Source organism: Grampus griseus, assembly GCF_964374135.1.
Source record: "Grampus griseus genome assembly, chromosome: X".
Taxonomy (NCBI): domain Eukaryota; kingdom Metazoa; phylum Chordata; class Mammalia; order Artiodactyla; family Delphinidae; genus Grampus; species Grampus griseus.
Genome location: NC_138999.1, coordinates 62945552 through 62966937, shown reverse-complemented (window position 1 = coordinate 62966937; position 21386 = coordinate 62945552). Strand labels below are relative to the sequence as shown.

The 21386-nt window shown below is 43.8% G+C and overlaps 1 protein-coding gene across 1 annotated transcript in view; it reads right to left on the bottom strand.

Annotated features, from left to right (window-relative positions):
- Window positions 1-19033: 19033 nt before the first annotated feature.
- Window positions 19034-21386, bottom strand: part of SLC16A2 (solute carrier family 16 member 2) — a 116347-nt gene continuing 113994 nt past the window's right edge. The window contains exons 5-6 of the mRNA XM_082681345.1: window positions 20931-21159; window positions 19034-19326 (exon numbers count right to left, since the gene is read on the bottom strand). Coding sequence (XP_082537471.1) covers window positions 19106-19326; window positions 20931-21159 — 450 coding nt within the window. The 3' untranslated portion in view covers window positions 19034-19105. The remainder of the gene's footprint in view (window positions 19327-20930; window positions 21160-21386) is intronic.

Below are 21386 nucleotides of genomic sequence, written 5' to 3'. Positions count from 1 at the left end.
ATGTGATTGATTTTTGTATGTTGATCTTGTCTACTGTGATGTTGCTAAACTTATTAGTTCTGTAAGGTTTTTGTAGATTCCTTGGGATTTTCTATATAGACAATCCTGTTATCTGCAAATACAGTTTTATTTCTTCCTTTCCAATCTGTATACATTTTAGGTATTTTTCCTTGTCTTATTGCAGTGGCTAGAATTTCCAGTACTATGTTAAATAACAGTGGTGAGAACGGGCATCTTTGTCTTGTTCCTGGTATTAGCAGGAAAGGATAGAATATTTCCTAATAAGTGTGATGTTGGCTGTAGATGCTCTTCATCAAATTGAAGTAGTTTCCTTCCATTCTCAACTTTCTGAGAGCTTGTAATCATAAATTAGTGTTGTATTTTGTCAAATGCTTTTTCTGCACCAATTGATAGTATCATATGATTTTTCATCTTTAATTTATTGATATGGTACATTATATTGATTGAATTTCAAATATGGAAACAGCATTATATACATGGAATAAATCCCATTTAGGCATGGTGCACAATTCTTTATATTATTGGATTTGGCTTGATAATATTTTGTGGAGGAATTTTGCATCTATATTCATAAGGGATATTGGTGTATAGTTTTCATTTTTTTGTATTGTCTGGTTTTAATATCAGGGTAATGCTGTCCTCATAAAATCAGTTGGGAAGTTTTTTTTTAATTTTTATTTATTTATTTATTTATTTTGGCTGCATTGGGTCTTCATTGCTGCATGCGGGATTTCTAGTTGCAGCGAGCAGGGGCTACTCTTCGTTGTGGTGCGCAGGCTTCTCATTAGGTGGCTTCTCTTTTGGCAGAGCATGGGCCCTAGTTGCGTGGGCTTCAGTAGTTGTGGCTCGTGGGCTCTAGAGTGCAGGCTCAGTAGTTGTGGTGCACGGGCTTAGTTTCTCCACGGCATGCGGCACCTTCCTGGCCCAGGGCTCGAACCCTTGTCCCCTGCATTGGCAGGTGGATTCTTAACCACTGTGCCGCCAGGGAAGCCCGGGAAGTGTTTTTTTGTCTTAAGTTTTCTAGAATAGAATGTGTAAAATTGCTGTTAATTCTTCTTCGGATGTTTGGTAAAATTTTCCAATGAATCCATATAGGCTTTTCTTTTAGAGGAGATTTTAAATTACAAATTCTATTTCTTTAATGGTTATAGGATTATTCAGGTAATCTATTTCCTTTTGGTTGAGTTCTTGTGGGGTTTGAGGAGTTTGTCCAATTTTCTAGTTATTGAAGTTTTAAGTGAAAAGTTGTTCATAGTATTCTCTTATTATCTTTTTAATAGCTACAGGATCTGTAATATAATCCTGTTTCATTTCAGATATTGGTGATTTGGATCTTCTCTCTGTATTCACTCTTACTAGAGGTTTATAAATATTATTGATTTTTTTCAAAGAGCTAAATTTTGTTTTATTGATTTCCTCTATTGCTTTCCTATTTTCAATTTTATTGATTTCTGCCTTTTATTTCCTTCCTTCTTCTTGCTTTGAGTTTATTTTGCACTTCTTTTTCTAGTTTCTTGAGGTAGGAACTTAGATTATTGATTTGAAACCATTCCTAATTTATACAATAAGCAATCAGTGCTATAAACTTCCCTCTCAGTACTGCTTTAGCTCTGTCCCATGTATTGTGATATGTTGTATTTTAATTTTCATTCAGTTGTCTATATTTTTAAAAATTTCCTTTGAGAGTTCCTCTTTGATCTATGCATTGTTAAGAAGTATATTGCTTAATATCTACTTGTTTAGAGATTTTCCTGTTGTCTTTCTGATTTTGATTTCTACTTTGATTCCGTTATTCTGAGAAAACAGATTATGTATGATTTCAATTATTTTAAATTTGTTGAAGTTGGTTTTAGGCTCGGGATATGGTCTATTTTGGTATATGTTGCATGGGTGCTTGAAAAGAATGTGTATTCTGCTGTTGTGAGGCAGAGTGCTTCTTTTTTAAAATTAAATACATTGTTTATTTAGTTATCTATTTTTTACATATTAGTGTATATATGTCAATTCCAGTCTCCCAATTCATCCCACCACCCCCTCCCCTGCTTCCCCACTTGGTGTCCATATGTTTGTTCTCTACATCTGTGTCTCTATTTCAGGCAGAATGCTTCTTAAATTTGGTTAGATCTCCCTGGTTGATAGTGTTTTTAGTTCTTCTATGTCCTTACTGATTTTTCTGTCTAGTTTTTCTATCAGTTTTTGAGACACAGTGTAAGAGTTACCAACTATATTATCTATTTCCCTTTTATTTTCTCAGTTTTTGCTTCAACTGTTTTGTAACACTGTTTAGGATTGCTGTATCTTTTGGTAGTCTAACCCTTTTATCACTATGTTTTGTCTTTTTCTCTCTTGGTAATTTTATTTGCTCTGACATCTACTGGCATAACTTTTCCCATCCTTTTACTTTCAACCTACCTATCATTATATAATTGAGGTGAATTTCCTGCATACAACATATAGTTGTGTCATTTAAAAAATCCACTCTGGGGTTTTCAAGATGGTGGAGTGGAGGAGTAGGAGGACATGGAGTTCATCTCTCTACACAAATGCATCTACAGATGGAACAATTCTCACAGAACACCAGCTGAACAATAGCAGAAGACCTTGGACACCGGAAAGGACAATAAAGGACCTTGCATAACCAGGTAGGACAAAAGAAAGAAGGGAGAAAGAAGAGGAGAGGAAGTGGGATGGGACGTGCACCCCTGGGGGGGGGGAACTGAAGCAGAGGAGAGGGTCCCACATCTGGGGAAACCCCTCACTGATGGGGAAATCGGTTGGGACAGAAAGGAAGCATCTGATGCTGTCAGAGGAGGGTGAAACAGCTGGTCTGTGGCAGACAGGATAGAGTGAGAGCTACGCAGATGGTCCGTGCCACGGCCCTGCATGCCCCGGACTGGGACATGTGTCCACTGGTGCACATGGGGGCTGGGAGCTGGAATGTGGGGATTGGAGAGCAAAACCCAGGGGGAGGACTGCTGTTGGCTGTGAGGAGACAACTTGAGGGGACAGGAGGGAGGAAATCCACAACTGGGAATGCCTGTGGAGGAAACCCAGACTGCCATGGAAGAAAGGCACCACTGTTGAGTGATGCGCAGAGGGTGGAGCCACCATTGCAGCCTCTCTCTCCCATGTGCTGGCCCCTGCCCCACCCCCAGCACTAGGAAAGGGCCTTGCTAGTGCTGGCCCTCATGAGCCTGCCTCCAGGCACTAGAAAATGCTCCCACTAGGGCCGAATCTCTCTCACCCATGGCTGCCAGCTTCTGTGCACCTGTCGCCACTGGGGCTTCTATGACCCAGGCAGCTGTGTCACATCCGCGGCCTGTTCTCACCAAGGCGGACCCAAGTGCTCTAGGACAGCCTTGGGAGCAGGCTCCTGTGGGTGGCCCACACCCAGAGGTAGGGCTAAAACCACGGCTGAGCCCCAGGGGAGGGACAACTAAGGAAGAGGAACAAAAATCTTTCTGTCACCCACACAAGCTGCAGATTAAATCCCCGTAATTGGCTTAGTAGACCCTGAGTCTGTGGAATATCTGAATGGATGAGTGTTCCCACAAATGAAACCAGTCTAACTCTGATAGCTCTGGACTCTGGGGGCAAGAACACGTGGGAGTTGGGCCAGATCACAATCTGAGCTGTCCCCAAAGAGCCCACAGCAGGTCCAGAGACCAACCTAGAGACATTGGAGGGCCTCCTGGGGAGGTGGAGGTGGGCTGTGGCTCACAGCAGGGGCAAGGACACTGACAGCTGAGACCCCATGAAAATGTTATTATTACTATTATTTTTCTTATGTTTTGATTAGTTCTGTTGTTTGGTTTTTTAAATTATTATTTTTATTCATTTTTATATATTTTGGGGGGGTTGTTTGTTATTTTCTTTTTAATTTTTAAAATTCTTTTTAATATATTTTTTATTTTTATATTTCTATTTTTACTTTGCTTCTTCATTGTTCTGTGTTTTTTCCTTTTTTAAAATCGTTTTTGTCTGTTTACTTTTCTTTGCTTTATTCTTCAGTTTGCATTCTGCTTTGTTTTGGTTTGTGTTTTTGTTAGTTTTGTTTTTAATTGTTTGATTTCATTTTTGGTTCTTTTGTTTGGTTGTTCTCCTGTTTTCTTTGTTTTTGATTTTGTGTGTGTGTGTTTGTTTTTCTTTGGTTTTGCTTTTACCGTTAGTCTGTTTTTTTTTTAATTATTGCTGTTGTTGCTGTTTGTTTTTTGGTCTTTGCTATTTTCTTGGATTTTGTTTCTCTTTTTATTTTTGTTTGTTTTCTTCCCCCACTTCTTTTCCCTTTATTGCCATGACATGCGGCTTGCAGGGGTCGAGCCTGAGCCTCCAGGGTGGGCACGCTAAGTACAGGATGCTGGACCACCAGAGAATTCCCGGCCTCAGGGAATATTAATCAGCGAGAGCTCTCCATCTCAAATCCAAGACCAGCTACACCCAACTGCCTGCAGGCTCCAGTGCTGGATGCCTCATGCCAGACAACAAGCAAGACAGGAACACAAACCCACCCATTAACAGACAGGCTGCCTAAAGTTGTACTAAGCTCACAGACATCCCCAAACACACCACCTGAAATGGCCCTGCCCATCAGAGGGACAAGGTCCAGCTCCACCCGCCAGAACACAGGCACCAGTCCCTTCCACCAGGAAGCCTACACAAGCCACTGGACCAACCTCACTCACCAGGGGCAGACAAAACCAAGAGGAACTATGACCCTGCAGCCTGTGGAAAGGAGACCTCAAACACAGTAAGTTAGACAACATGAGAAGATGGAGAAATATGTTGCAAATGAAGGAGCAAGGTAAAAACTCACAAGATCAAATAAATGGAGAGGAAATAGGCAGTCTACCTAAAAAAGAATTCAGAGTAATTATAGGAAAGATAATCCAAGATCTTGGAAGTAGAATGGAGGCACTGATCGAGAAAATAGAAGAAATGTTTAACAAGGACTTGGAAGAACTAAAGAACAAACAAACAGTGATGAACAACACAATAACTGAAATTAAAAATACTCTAGAAGGAATCAATAGCAGAATAACTGAGCCAGAAGAACGGATAAGTGACCTGGAAGATAGAATGGTGGAATTCACTGCTGTGGAGCAGAATAAAGAAAAAAGAATGAAAAGAAATGAAAATGGTCTCAGAGACCTCTGAGACAACATTAAATGCATCAACATATGAATTATAGTGGTCCCAGAAGAAGGAAAGAAAGAGAAAGGGTCTGAGAATATATCTGAAGAAATTATAGTTGAAAATTTCCCTAACATGGGAAAGGAAATAGTCAAACAAGTCCAGGAAGCACAGAGAGTCCCATACAGGATAAACCCAAGGAGAAACACAGTGAGACACATATTAATCAGACAAACAACAATTAAATACAAAGAAAAAATATTAAAAGCAGAAAGGGAAAAGCAACAAATAACATACAAGGGAATCCTCATAACATTATCAGCTGATTTTTCAGCAGAAATTCTGCAGGCCAGAAGGGAGTGGCAAAATATATTTAAAATGATGAAAGGGAAAAACCTACAACCAAGATTACTCTACCAAGCAAGGATCTCATTCAGATTCAACAGAGAAATGAAAAGCCTTAGAGACAAGCAAAAGCTAAGAGAATTCAGCACCACCAAACCAGCTTTGCCGCAAATGCTAAAGGAACTTCTCTAGGCAGGAAACACAAGAAAAGAAAGAGACCTACAAGAACAAACCCAAAACAGTTAAGAAAATGGTAATAGGAACCTTAAATGTAAATAGATTAAATGTTCCAACAAAAAGACTCAGACTGGCTGAATGGATACAAAAGCAAGACCCATATATACACTGTCGACAAGAGACCCACTTCAGACCTAGGGACACATACAGACTGAAAGTGAGGGTATGGAAAAAGAGATTCCATGCAAATGGAAATCAAGAGAAAGCTGGAGTAGCAATACTCATATCAGACAAAATAGACTTTAAAATAAAGACAGTTACAAGAGACAAGGAAGGCCACTTCCTAATGATCAAAGGATCAATACAAGAAGAAGAAATAACAATAGTAAATATTTATGCACCCAGTATAGGAGCACTTCAGTACTTAAGGCAAATGCCAACAGACATAAAAGGGGAAATTGACAGTAACACAATAACAGTGGGGGACTTAAATATTCCACTTACACCAATGGATAGATCATCCAGACAGAAAATTAATAAGAAAACAAAAGTCTTAAATGACACATTAGATGAGATAGACTTAATTGATATTTATAGGACATTCCATCCCAAAGCAGAAGAATACACTTTCTTCTCAGGTGCACACGGAACATTCTCCAGGATAGATCACATCTTGGGTCACAAATCAAGCCTCAGTAAATTTAAGAAAGTCGAAATTGTATTGAGCATCTTTTCCAACTACAACACTATGCGATTAGAAATCAATTACAGGGGAAAAAAACCTGTAAAAACAAAAACACATGGAAGCTAAACAGTATGCTACTAAATAACCAAGAGATCACTGAAAAAAATCAAAGAGGAAATCGAAAAATACCTAGAAACAAATGACAACGAAAACACAACCTGAAACCTATGGGATGCAGCAAACAGTTCTAAAAGGGAAGTTTATAGCAATACAATCTTACGTCAAGAAACAAGAAAAATCTCAAATAAACAGCTTAACCTTACACCTAAAGCAACTAGAGAAAGAACAAACAAAACCCAAAGTTATTAGAAGGAAAGAAATCATAAAGACCAGAGCAGAAATAAATGAAATAGAGATGAAGAAAACAATTCAAAAGATCAATGACACTAAAAGTTGGTTCTCTGAGAAGATAAATAAAATTGATAAACCTTTAGCCAGACTCATCAAGAAAAAAAGGGAGAGGACTCAAATCAATAAAATTAGAAACAAAAAAGAAGTTTCAACTGACACCACAGAAATACAAAGGATCATAAGAGACTCTTACAGGCAACTATATGCCAATAAAATGGACAACCTGGGAGAAATGGAGAAATTCTTAGAAAAGTACAACCTTCCAATACTGAACCAGGAATAAATAGAAAATATGAACAGACCAATCACAAGTACTGAAGTTGAAACTGTGATTAAAACTCTTCCAGCAAACAAAAGTCCAGGACCAGATGGCTTCATCAGCAGATTTTATCAAACGTTTAGAGAAGAGCTAACACCTATCCTTCTCAAGCTCTTCCAAAAAATTGCAGAGAGAGAAACACTCCCAAACTCATTCTACAAGGCCACCATCACCCTGATAACAAAAACAGACAAAGATATTGCAAAAAAAGAAAATTACAGGCCAATTTCACTGATGAATGTAGACGCAAAAATCCTCAACATAACACTACCCAAGAGAATCCAACAACACATTAAAAGGATCATACACCATGGTCAAGTAGTATTTATCCCAGGGATGCAAGAAATTTTCAATATTTTCAAATCAATCAGTGTGATACACCACATCAACAAATTGAAGAACAAAAACCATATGATCATCTCAATAGATGCAGAAAAGGCTTTCGACAAAATTCAACACCCATTCATGATAAAAAAAAAAAAAAAAAAAAAAAAAAAAAACCTCTCCAGAAAGTGGGCATAGAGGGAACCTACCTCAACATAATAAAGACCATATATGACAAACCCACAGCAAATATCATTCTCAATGGTGAAAAACTGAAAGCATTTCCTCTAAGATCTGGAAAAAGACAAGGGTGCCCACTCTCACCACTCTTATTCAACATAGTTTTGGAAGTCCTAGCCATGGCAATCAGAGAAAGAAAAGAAATAAAAGGAATCCAAATTGGAAAAGAAGTAAAACTGTCACTGTTTGCAGATGACATGACACTCTACATAGAAAATGCTAAAGATGCCACCAGAAAACAGCTAGAACTTATCAATGAATTTAGTCGAGTTGCAGGATACAAAATTAATGCACAGAAATCTCTTGCATTCCTATACACTAACAATGAAAGACCAGAAAGAGAAATTAAGAAAACAATCCCATTCACCATTGCAACAAAAAGAATAAGATACCTAGGAATAAATCTGCCTAAGGAGAAAAAGTCCTGTATACAGAAAACTGTAAGACACTGATGAAGAATATCAAAAATGGCACAAACAGATGGAGAGATATACCATTTTCCTGGATTGGAAAAATCAATATTTTGAAAATGACTATACTACCCAAAGCAAGCTACAGATTCAATGCAATACCTATCAAATTACCAGTAGCATTTTTCACAGAACTAGAACAAAAAATTTTACAATTTGTATAGAAACTCAAAAGACCATGAATAGCCAAAGTGATCTTGAGAAAGAAAAATGGAGCTGGAGGAAGCGGGCTCCCTGACTTCAGACTATACTACAAAGCTACAGTCATCAAACCAGTATGGTACTGGTACAAAAATAGAAATACAGATCAATGGAACAGGATAGAAAGCCCAGTGATAAACCCACTCACCTCTGGTCACCTAATCTATGACACAGGAGGCAAGAATATGCAATGGAGAAAAGACAGCCTATTTAATAAGTAGTGCTGGGAAAAGTGGACAACTACATGTAAAAGAATGAAATTAGAACACTCCCTAACACCATACACAAAAATAAACTCAAAATGGATTAAAGACCTAAATGTAAAGCCAGATACAATAAAACTCTTAGAAGAAAGCATAGGCAGAACACTCTTTGACATAAATTGCAGCAAGATCTTTTTTGACCTACCTCCTAGAATAATGAGATTAAAAACAAAAGTAAACAAATGGCACCTAATTAAACTTAAAAGCTTTTGCACAGCAAATGAAACCATAAACAAGATGAAAAGACAACCCTCAGAATGGGAGAAAATATTTGTAAACAAAGCAACTGACAAAGGATTAATCTCCAAAATATACAAGCAGCTCATGCAGCTCAATTGCAAAAAAAACAAACAACCCAATCCAAAAATGGGCTGAAGACCTAAATAGACATTTTTCCAAAGAGACATACAGATGGCCAAGAGGCTCATGAAAAGATGTTCAACATCACTAATTATTAGAGAAATGAAAATCAAAACTACAATGAGGTATCACCTCACACCAATCAGAATGGTCATCATCAAAAAATCTACAAATAATAAATGCTAGAGAGGGTATGGAGAAAAGGGAGCCTTCTTGCACTGTTGGCGGGAATGTAAGTTGATACAACCACTATGGAGAACAGTATGGAGGTTCCTTAAAATACTAAAATTAGAACTGCCATATGACCTGGCAATCCCACTACTGGGCATATACCCAACAAAAACCGTAATTCAAAAAGGTACATGCACCCCAATGTTCATTGCAGCGCTATTTACAATAGCCAGGATATGGAAACAACCTAAATGTCCAACAACAGAGCAATGGATAAAGAAGATATGGTACATATATACAATGGAATATTACTCAGCCATAAAATGGAAAATAATTGAGTCATTTGTAGAGACGTGTATCGACCTATAAAGTGTCATACAGAGTGAAGTAAGTCAGAAAGAGAAAAACAAATATCATATATTAACGCATATATATGGAATCTAAAAAAATGGTATAGTTGATCTTATTTGCAAAACAGAAGTAGAGACACATATGTAGAAAACCAATGTATGGATTCCAAGGGGGAAGCAGGGGTGGGATGAATTGGGAGATGGGGATTGACATATATACACTATTGATACTATGTATAAAATAGATAACTAATGAGAACTTACTGTATAACACAGGGAACTCTACTCAGTGCTCTACGGTGATCTAGATGGGAAGGAAGTCCAAAAAAGTGGGGGTATATGTGTACGTATAGCTGATTCACGTTGCTGTACAGTAGAAACTAACACAACATTGCAAAGCAACTATACTCCAATAAAAATAAATTTTAAAAGGAATGTAGGATTAAGTAGATGACCAGGAAAGTTTAAGTATTTAGGGTTAATTATTAGGTTTATTAAATAACCATATATCTTTCAAAAAAAGTCCACTCTGCAAATCTCTATAGTTGATGTATTTACACCATTTATACTTAATGTAATTATTGATATATTATGGTCTAGTTCTGACATTTATTGTTTGTTTTCTGTTTGTTCCCTCTGTCTTTCATTTATGAATTTTATTCCTGCCTTCCTGTGGGTTAGAATTCTATTTGATTTTCGAGGGTATCTATTTGCATGGCTTCTTTAGTGGTTGATCTAAGTATTACATTATATGTACATAACTTATCACAGTCTATCAGAGTCGGTATTTTACCAGTTTTAGTGAAGTGTAGAAACCTTACCTCCTTTTTTGTCTTTTCACCGTCCCCCATTTATAGTATTGTCTTAGTTTCTCTACATACATTGAGAGCTACATCAGATATTGTTATAGTTTTTGCTTCAATTGTTAAACATAATTTAGAAAGCTCAAGATGATAAGAAAAACCTGTTGTATTTTTGCTCTTTTCATTGTACTTTCTTCCTTCCTGACATTTCAAGATTTCTTCTTTTGTCACTTCTTTTCTGTTGGAAGAGCTTCCTTTAGCCATTCTTTTAGGGTAATTCTGCTGGTAACAAATTTTCTTAGTTCTCTGTCATCTGAGAATTTCTTGATTTCCTCTTAATTCCTCAAGGATTTTTTGCTGGATATACAATTCTGGGTTGATAGTTCTTTTCTTTTAGTACTTGAAAAACTTACGACTTCTTCTAGCTCCCGTCCATGGTTTCTGATGAGAAATCTACTGTCGTTCTAATTGTTTTTTCTCCTATAAATAAGGTGTCATTTTTCTCTCACTGCTTTCAAGATCTTTGTTTGTTTGTGTTTAGTTTTCACATTTGACATGATGAGTTTTTGCATAGATTTCTTTGAGTTCCTCCTGTTTGTGTTTTGCTCAGTTTTTTGAACATACAAGAATATGTCTTTTACCCAGTTTGAGGAGTTTTCTGCCATTAAATAATGACTTTGAATACTTTTTCAGCCCAACTTACTTTCTCCTCTCTTTCTGGGACTCTGATGACATGAATATTAGATCTTTGTTGTAGTTTCAGCAGGCCTCCTCTAACAGTGTGCCACTGAGAGAAAGTGTGCACCACCTCATTACTGTCAAGTTGAGGTAGAAGTCTGGGATTCCCACTGGGCCTTCATTGACACCCAGGTGTTGAGGGGCTCCTCATTACTGCTTTGCAGGGGTTGGAGTTCAGGTACCCACTAGGCTTCCTCTGATACCCACAAGGATGCAAGGGACTGGGATGCCTCATTACTATTTCCTACATTTTTCTGCATGGCTGGGATGAAACTCTGGGCTCCATATTTGGCTTTCTGTGACACCACCATGGTGATGGCGGGGAAAGGTGCTTTGTTATAGCATGATGAAGGTGGAATCTAGGCTCTCCACTTTGCCTTTGCTGCTTGGGGTGGGGGTGGGGCCACAATTTGTCCATGGTGTTTGACTGGAGTAGAACTGTAATTGTGTAAAAGTTTTCTGTTTTTCTAGACTGTCCCTTTCCTGATTCTTTGACTAGAGAGAAAAAAATTTCCTTGGGCTTTTTATGTCAGTGCCCATTGCCATTTCTGGGTTTCTGGCTTCTCCATCACCAAGTCTGGGATATGTAAGGCAAAAAGGAAACCTACAGCACTCACCTCAAGTGAATCACTCCTCAGGTTCTGCCTCAGGTCTTCACTCCTACGTGGTCTGCCTTCTTCTCTCCAACTTTCAGAGTCATCTTAGGTTTGTTTTATATATAATATCCAGCATTAAACTGTTCTTCATTGGAGGAATAAGGAAAACCAGTCCCAGAAATTTTAGCCGTCTTTGAGGTACCTCTGTGAATCCCCCAAAGAGTCACAGAGTACAGTATGAAAATTACTGGATCTGAAGCTCTCCACCATTTCACCTCTGACCTCCTTTGGGTCTTTGATTTCCTCCTGGTAGAGAACAGCCCTTAACTGTGTTGACCAAGGATTGTGAAGAAAGTACTTAGTTAACCAGAAAAACTGAATTAAGGTAAGTTTCTTTGTAGCCCCTGTGTTCTATCATTATAATGTTTAAAGTGCTCCTGAAGTTCACTAGTTACAACTATGTACACAGCTACTGAACTGGAACTAGCTTTGCCTAGAACTTGACTTTTCTTGAAACTTGCCTCTTCCTGCTTTCCGGGCCCAGCCATTGTGGTTGACAGGTGAGTCCTAACCTTGGAGGGACCTGGCTTGGATGCTTGAAGCTATTTACCCTGAAGGAAAGGCTTAGGCTAGGATTTACTGGGATCTGGGAATTTAGAGCCCACCAAAAAAATGTGGTACTGAAGGGTGGGGGCTGCTAGATGACAACAAGCTCCCCTGCAGATATAGGGAATCTCTCAGCTGGGGGCAGGGTAGATGAGGAGGAGGGTAATGGCCACAGTTGCTGAGAGGCATATACAGGACAAGTCCACCTCAGTGAGGTGTGTGGTCAGGGGTTTAGGCATGTTCTCCACTTTTCCTTCCCCCAGGTGCTATCTTGGGAACTCCCCTACCCTTAATTGCATGATATTTGCTACTCCCCCCTCCCCACTGAATCCCCTCTCCGTAGCTTGGCAAAGTGCTAGAAGTCTAGATGAGAGGGAGCCTCTGAGCTAGCTGTGTTGACCACTTAGACACACGAATCCTTTCCCAAGAAAGCAAGGCCTCCCAGGAACTGTTCCTCATGTCCTCTCCCCTCATAAATAGACCAGACAAAGTGTCCTTTGGGGGATCTATGGGCAGTTAGCAAGGCCCTGGAAATTAGCCCTCAGTGCTGATAGTTTTATTGAATAATAAGAGAAGGACTGAGGGAGTAAGGAATAGGAGAGCTCAGTTTGGAGTTTTATACCCATTTTGAGGCAGAGAGGAACCCAGAAAACAGTGTTGTATACCCCCAGGGAAAGGCAGATCAGAGACTCCTAATTCCTCTTCCACATTCCCCTCCCTGTACCATTCCCTCCAAGAGAGAGGCTGGGGTGGGTGGGTAGGGGGTGCACAAGGACTCTGGCTCAGCTTTTTCTCCTTTCCATGCCTCCATCTTGGGGCTGTGGTGCCACTCACTACCCAGAGCCTTCCTTGGCTGGGCCTGGGGAACCACAGGTACTATCTCCAGGAGGAGCAAGCAGGCTTTCTGAGAAGTCAAGGGAAAAGAGAGATTTGCTTACTTCCCTACTTTCTGTGAGGTGGGGTGGAAACAGCCTTGGAGAAGGAGTTTGAAAACTGGCATTCAGTTCCCCTCTGGGGCTTACTTTCCCTATCTGTAAAATAGGCACAGGAACAGCTGCCTTCCAGGGTTGGGGAGAGGGTCAAGCATGATGAGAGATATGTGAGCACCTATGAACTGTAAATTGAGCGCCCCCCTCCCCCACAGATGAAGGTGTCCTGTTATCATTGAAGGGAGTCTCTGTGTCCAAATATGCTGGGGGAAGGCCCTTGTGTTCTTGGAGCTGAAGGATGATGGGAGCGTGTCTGTGCACATGTATGGGGGAGGGGAGGCAAATGAGGAGGCAAGGTAGCTGGAAGGTCTTGGACTGACAGGAGGAAACTCTGGCCTTTGCAGGCTTTAAGGCAGAAGGATCTGCAAGGCTGGGATCCTCAGAAGACTCCACCTTGTGGGAGGAAGGATGTATGTGGATGAGTGTGGGAGGGCAGTGGAGGTGGTTACCCTGGCTCCCTCCCACACCACCACTTAGGCAAGTGGCTGAAGGAAGCAGTTTGATGGAGAGTAGGGTGGAAGAGTGTTCAGTGGGGAGCAAATTGAGGAGGGCAGGTCTTAGAGTTAATCTGGTCCATTCCTGGGGCTCTGTCCAGGTTTGGAGGAGGGTTCTCAAGCCTAGGAAATCCCACTAGTTCACCTCTGTGAACATAGGGCAGCTGGTGGGGGCTCACCTTCACCTTGGGTAGGATCTGGGGACCTTGTAGTGGGAGAGCAGGCCTGAGCTGAGAGCTCCCACCAGCAAGCATGGTTGCCCCCGGGAGTTCTGGGACAGATTTTATGGGGACAGCCGGCCCGGGGTTGGAGGATGGAGAGGAGGGTGAGGAGGATGGAGAGGAGGGTGAGGAGGATGGCTGCTCAGGACCAGAGCGGAGCGTTTCCTGGAGGCGGTTCTCGCTCCTAGCCCCCTCATCCTGGCAGGCCTCCTGCCTGGAATCACTTAGGTCCTTGGTAGTTGCAGGTCGACCCCGCCCTCGGGACCTCGGGGACAGATCTGGTAGGGGGCCGCTGGTGGGAGGGGGTTGTTGGACTGCGCAGCCCGAATCACCTCCAGGGCTCTGGACCCAACGCTCGATGGGGGCGGCGATGCTGCAATCCCTGGTGGCGGTGGCCCGGGCAGGGTAGTGGGGGTGGGGGAATTGAGGAGGAGCTGAGCTCAGGACACGCGCAGCTGCTGTCTATCCATCTGGCTCCCCAGACAGTTGGCAGGGCCCGAAGCTGCGCCCTCCCGCCTTCCTTCCCATTCACTTCCCCTGGGAGGGAAGGTTTGCTTGTTCTGGGTGGGCTTGATTCCCGTTCGAGCAGCAGGGGCAGATGAGTCTCAGTTGGCGCGTCTCCAGGGTTCTTACCCCTCCCAGGCGGGGAAATGGATGGAGAGCCACGGAGGGGCAGGAACCGCCCACCACTCTGCTTAAAGTGACCGGAAGCCAGCGGCAGGACCAGGAGAGCAGCCAGGGCCACTGGGGCCCCCCAGACCCATCTCCATCCCTAGGCATTCCCCAAGTGTGGGGTGGACATGGGGATACAGTGGGAAACGGTACCGGTTAGCAACCACATCCCCGGATCCCAGGGCCCAGTAGTTGCGAGGGCTGTGTAGGGTGGGTGTGTGGTGGGAAAGGAGGGTAGCTGTAGCCCCGCCCCTTTCTAGTTTCCCATCCCTGGAGCGGGTAGAGCAGGGTGAACGAGTATGCCCTGGGCCGGGGGCGCTGTACCGGTGCTGTTAGTCCCCATGTTGACTGGCCCAGCAGGAGAGCCCATGGGTTACCTTCCCTCCCCCTAACTGGACACGGGTTGACACTTGTTAGTCGTGAGCAATGGGCTAATTTTATCTCGCTCCAGCTCAGCAGGAAACCAACGCTGAAGAGCGCGTAGTTCTTCCGGGAGGCTGTGGCCGGGGTAGGCCAGTCGCAGGGCAATGGGGAGGGGGGAAATGCTGAGGCCTCCATCCCGGAAGGGGCGTGGTGGCCCCTGTCCTGCCCCAAAGGCTTTAAGGTCCATAAGCTCCGGGCCGCTGGGGTCCAGAAGAAGAAAAGGTATCTTGGAAAGAAGACAGTTCAGATTCCTTCTTGTGTTTCTTCTCTTTGTCTTCTCCACCTCTGTTCCTTTCATTTCTGAAATCCCTGGGTTCTAGCAAAGTGCCTGACACAGAGCAGGTCCCTAGAAAATATTGCTGAAATGACTTGAAAACCAGGCATGGAACTTTGTTTCTGGTGACCACTAGAGAGAGCTGAAAGGCAGGATTTGAAAGACCTTCTAAAGTAAAGCCTCCTCAACCCCTGCAGGAGTTGCATATCTAATCCCTTTCCTTGTGCCTCTGGAGTCTCCTCTACATTTCAGCTTATTAGAATTCAGAACTTGCTTCAAAGGCTCTGGTTCAAACCAGCACCCACCCTATCTAAGCACCAGCTGTCAGATACCAGGGATTTACTGGGGGCACCTGTAATTCCCGTCAGCTGGCCTGCTCTGCTGCTGTGAAGTGGCAGGGAACTGCTGGCTGCCTCTTCAGACATGAAAAGGCCCTGGGGGAGAGCATATGCTCATAAAAATTATGGGATTCCACAACTTTAAAATCTAATGATCCTGAGTGACCAAACACAGACTAGGGCCTTGGGGCTACTGGGGGAGTGACTGAGGGGGCAGCAGACCTTCGGTGGGAGAGCCTGGGGCCAGGCAGCAGGACAGAGTAATTAGTCTCGGTGGAAAGTGATGAGGAGGCTGGCAGCTTGAGGATGTCTGCACTGAGTCAGGGGAGAAACAATAGCCAAGAGCTGGGTGGTAAACCACCCTCTTGCAAAGGAAACCAGTCTCCTCCACCCCTCTCCTGTTCAGTGTATGGCCATAGGGAGATGGACTTTATTTGTACCTTTTGGGTTGCTGAGGGTGGAAGGGCAGTAGGTGGGACCAGCTGTCCATGGCCAAGGCCACGTGGTCTGGAGTGCTTGGGAAGAGAGAACCCCAGAAGTATGTGTTGGTTGGGAGTGAGAGTAATTGTGAAAAGATGGGCTATGCTAAAATTCAGACATGGCTCAGATTTCTTTTTGCTTGGAGCTGGTTCTGCCAACACCCTTTTGGAAATGGGTTCACTATATAGTTGTTGAATGAAGTGTGCAAGTCATGTTCCCCTGCTTGTGTTGGTTTCTTCATCTGCAAAATAAGGAGTTTGGACTGGACTGGAAGTCGACCTGAGTTCAAGGTTTCAGCCTGCTCTGTCACTGACAAACTGTGTGAGCCTGCTGCAGTGCCTTATATACAGGCCTCAGTGTCCTCACTTAAATTCAATGCAGAGTATGGACAAGGGAGACTCTAAGGTTACTCCCAGCTTTGTCATTGTTATAGGTCTCTCTTCTGTATCACCCTCAATTCCAGGCTGCTGCCTGGCTGTATAACCCAGCTATACTAGCCCATTCAAGTTCCCCCATCAATTACAAGGGAGAAGAAAAGGAGTACAGACCCTGGCATAAATTTGATTTGAAATGAGATTTCAGTTCTGAAACTAAACTTCCTGCTGTTAACCAGGTTAAGACTATTTCACCCATGTAGGCAACATAACACACCAAAGCTGGATTTTTAGATCTGTTTATTTTGTTCCAAACCTTCTGAGGATTTAAATGTCCCAGATCTCAAGCTCCCAAATTTTGTTCGTTCTCCTTGATTTAACTGTGGTGCATAAGAGGCTGCATCTTACCCTAAATATTAATACTGTGCTGCTTTCGCCAACCAACGTTCTCTCCAAAAGTGCACAAGCACGCACATGCACGTGTACATGTGTGGAAGAAGTAAACTGACACTCTGCCACGTTATGTGACACCTGATAGGGCAGATTTGGGACCTGTGAATGTCTTTCCTTCATCTGGAGAGAAGTGGGTAGCACCCTGATTCTTAAGAGCTATCCATACCATGAGCAACAAAGGAGGCCCCTGCAGAACTGCCCTCAGGTGACTTGGTGGGAGTGGGCAGGGAGCAATGGAAGCAGGGGCTTTGTTGCTCCAACATTTTCAATGGCCTCTTCTGGGACTTAAAGAGCTCCTGGGGCCCAGCTCCTCCTGTTCCACTGCTGTTTGGGATAACAGGATCATAATTAGGCAGGCCCCTTCCTATTCACAGAGCCAAGAACCAGTGGGTTTTCCTTTGGGGAATTGATAAGAGCTGGACTGGGACCAAGGGAGGGGGCTTCAGACTTTGGCCTTGAATGAAGCCATCAGAGGCCAACCATGCCCCAGCTGCCTGTTCGTAACGGAAAAACTCATGGGTGGGGACCACTGTCTTCTCTGGAGCTCCTCAGGGGCGATCTCATCCTCCTGGCCCTGGCTCGGGGTGGCAAGTCACTGTTAGCTCTAGGTGACAGCCAGGGATGCCTGGTAAGAAGATGATGAAAGGTTAGGGTAATAGGAACACAGCAGAAAAAGACACAGAATAGGGAGAAATACAAAGAGGCTGAGTGAGGGAGGCTGAGCTCCTAATACGGTGAGTTGTGATGGCCGGACATGGCGTGGCTGGAAATGATCTTCAGCAAGAGTGCTTCCCAGAGCTTAGGCATAGGGAAACATCTGGTACCTACTTCAGAGGGATGAAGATGGTCCAGAGTCTACCTTTCCTGGCACCTTTAATGCCCACTAAGTAGAGTGGTCCAGGATGCCCAGCATGAGAGACACATTAGGTAATAAAGGTTAGGATGGTTTCCTCTTCCTAGAAGTTTTCCAACCCTATGTGCAGCTGCTGCCTCTACCTTTGGGGGATCCAGGTTGGGAATGGGGTTTTCCCTCAAACAGTTCCTTTTCTGGCCTGGCCCAGGTGGAAATGTTGACCCGTCATGAATAATGAGAGATGGAGTTGGTCCTTCCCCAGGTCCATAACTATTGCTCCTCCCCCCACCATGCCATTCCCCCTGTCATCAGTCTTCCTCTGCCTGCTGAGAATGAAAGGAATTTCTTCACATTTTGACAGGTGGATATAAGGATTGGGAGCTGGGACAGCCTGCAGGTTAATGCATTGTCCTGGAAAATCTGTAAAAAATCAGTGAGTGGAATTTTACGGTGTTTAAGGTCCCTTTCCTATGTGATATTCTATTATTCCACTATAGGATTATAGCAGCTTGGGCCAAAATATGAGATGTGGCTCAGCCTGAGATGAGTGGAATTGATGCTAGTGTTAGGGGTGGGCTGGGCCAAGGTGAGGCTGATTGGCCCAAGCTCTGGGTCCCTCCTTTCTTCAAGCACCCACGAGTCTATATGACAGTCATAAAAAGAAATAGAGGGGGATGAGAAGGGAGAAGAGGCAGTAGAGGAAAAAAAGGAGGAAGGAAAGAAGAAAGCAGACTGTTAACCAACCATATGATGGGGAGACTCTCTGTACACTTGTAAAATGATGTCACCCATACCTCTTGGGAAGCCATAGCCCTCAGAGACTCTGAGGCTAAACAAGGCTCCTCATCTCATTTTACCTCTATGCCCTTTCCCTTGCACCCCCCGATGGTTCCTAAGGACAGATGGCAAGGAACTCCTCAGCACACAGGCTTGGATCTTCCCACCAGGCTCCTGGGGACACAGTAGCACCTTTGGCAGTTGCTTTTAGTGGGTGACTAACAAGCTGGGCCAGGAGTTCCCATCCTCCTCCTCCCCCAAGAGTTAGAAAGTATATGGAGAGGGTCCAAAGGCGAGGGGGTGATCCCAAGCTTTCCTAGATCCTGGGAGGAGAGGACCCTGGCAAGTTTAAAGGCATTCACAGGGAGAATTTGGTTAATGAGTTTGGAACACCTGGAGCTTTGGCTCCAGGGGGATGGTCAGGTGGCTGAAATGCTGCATGTGCAGGTTTGGGAACAAGTGTGCTGGTGGCAAAAATGTAAATGCTGAGCAGGGCAGGGTGAAGGGAAAGGTTTGGGGAGGAGCACACGATGGCAAATATGAGGCATTAGATTGGTTCCTCAGGGGTGGGGGAGCCTGGCAGCAGCTCTCCATTGGGGTCTGGGTCAGGGGTCAACATCTTATCCTTGCTGGAATCCCTTTGCTCTTTCTTGAACATCCTTTGATGCATCAGAGGGACAAACAAGAGGATTACAGCTCCGACGATCGGGGGCACACCGGCAAAGTAGAAGGCCACATGATAGTCCCCAAAACAGTTGCGGAGGAGGCCTGAAAAGTCAACAGAGACAAGTCAAGCCCAGCTTTGCCCTCTTGTACAAAGGTGCTCTCTGCCTCTTCTAGGGGCCATCACAATGCCTATCCAGAGACTCTTGGCCTGTACTGCCTTGACCCGAGAGCCCCCTCAGTTTAAACACTCCTAGATGGAAGAAACAAAACCTCTATTACAAAGACAGGCTGCTCCTCTCTGAGGCACTGGGGTTGCAGGCTCTTGAGGTTATGAAAGAAGCAAATTAAGCTTCTCAACTTCTCCATTTCTGACTTTCATGAAGCTACAGCTAACTTCTAGTCACTCCAAGGTATGGAGTTAGGAGGGAAGCTACTCTAAAAGAACTCCAGAGAAGATGACCAAGACTTGTTTTGGTTCACAGTGATATACCCTTCCACCCCCAGCTTGGTCTAGAGTGTTCTTGTGGAACAATTCAGCCAAGTTCCTATTTTCCCTTTCTTTGAAATGCCCATTTGCCCTAAGAGGAGGCTGTATGTGTATCCTTCCTTCTAGTTACAGATATGGTTGGCCCCTCTGGGTTCCTCTAGGTTGCCAATACGGTAAATGTGTTTGGCATGGGATACAGGGCCTTCCCTGCTCACCTCCAGAAGCTAATGTGGGACACCTCATGGGAGGATGAGCCCAGAAACGCTACCGAAGAAAGGCAAGTAGGCCCTGAGGCTGCTTAGGAGGTAAGCAAAATGGAAAGAGATATGGATTCTGAGATCCACCTTTGGGATCAGGAGTTGGGTAGAGGCTCCCCTCCCCCAGTGGACAGTGTGGCTGTTGAACAAGGGCCTGAGTAGAAGGTTTTGTCACTGTAACACAGCATGACCAGTGCCCTCACAACACCTTGCACAGAATTGGTATTCAAGGAATACTTGTTGAGCTAGCCCAGTTGGCCAGCCTAGGAGACTCTAGCCTATGAATCAATATTTGCAATAAATCCTAAAGAAAGGAAATGATGTTCTCTTCTTATTAGTTTTCCTTGTTTCCTAAGTTCTCTGGGGTACCAACAATGTCCTTCTTGGAAGTGGACAGAGAAATTGGGAGTGCTGAAAGATGGCAAGCCAACACTTTGCCTGTTGCCTGCAGGAAGTGAGCCTCATTGGTCCAGTCCTGGGTTGTGTTCTTAATCACATCTTTTCTACAGGCTCAGTTCAGAAGCTGGTAGAGGAGGAGGGGGTATCTCTAAGTCTTAATAAAACCAGGGCCCACTTTCTCTTCTCTTCCTGCTCAACTACCTTCCAAATAATTACTTGCCTGTAAAGAGAGAGAGAGAAGATTCTGGATCAATAGAATGGTCAGGAAGGCCAAACCCATTTCTCTCTCTACTGTCCCAGAATCAGCCATGCTGTCTACAATAAAACCCCACAGCAACAGATATACAGCCATGAAAAGCCCATCCCCCCCAAATGAATCCATGCACATATACTGTCCTTAGTCTCTTTCACCAGTGGTGGTAAGGGGTTTCATGCACTCTGACGAGGCTGCTTAAATAGAAAAGAAGGAGAAAAGGGACTTTAAGCAGAGGTGCTTAGGAGATCTAGGTCCCAAGGAAGACAGGACTCCCCCACTCATGCCCTCCCTGCAATATTAACCTCACCTGCAATGGGGGGTCCGGCAATCATCGGCAGGGCCATCATGCCCAGGAGGTAGCCAATGGCCTGTGAGGCCTGCATTGGGCCCACCAGCTCAAATGCGATGGGGGCCATGATGGTGATGAAGAAGCCATCACACAGGCCCAAGAAGAGGCAGACAACGATGAGGCCCCCGAAGCCCCGGCAGAGGGGAATCATCATGGACATCAGGCCCAGGAGCAGGAAGGAGATGACCTAAAGGAGCAACAGCCTGAGGTCATGTTGTGCTTGCCTGCCAAGACCACATAGTAAATCACATCTCCTTTCTCAGGGCCTCGTTTCTACGTCTGTAAAATGGGGCAAGGGGATATCAACAGAGAGCCCAGTGGACTAGTTACTTAGGCCCCTTCTAAGTCCTGCTTAGAAGGACTTAGGATTTAAAGATTTTAAGAGAGCCCCTATTTAACTTTGATTCTGTCAAG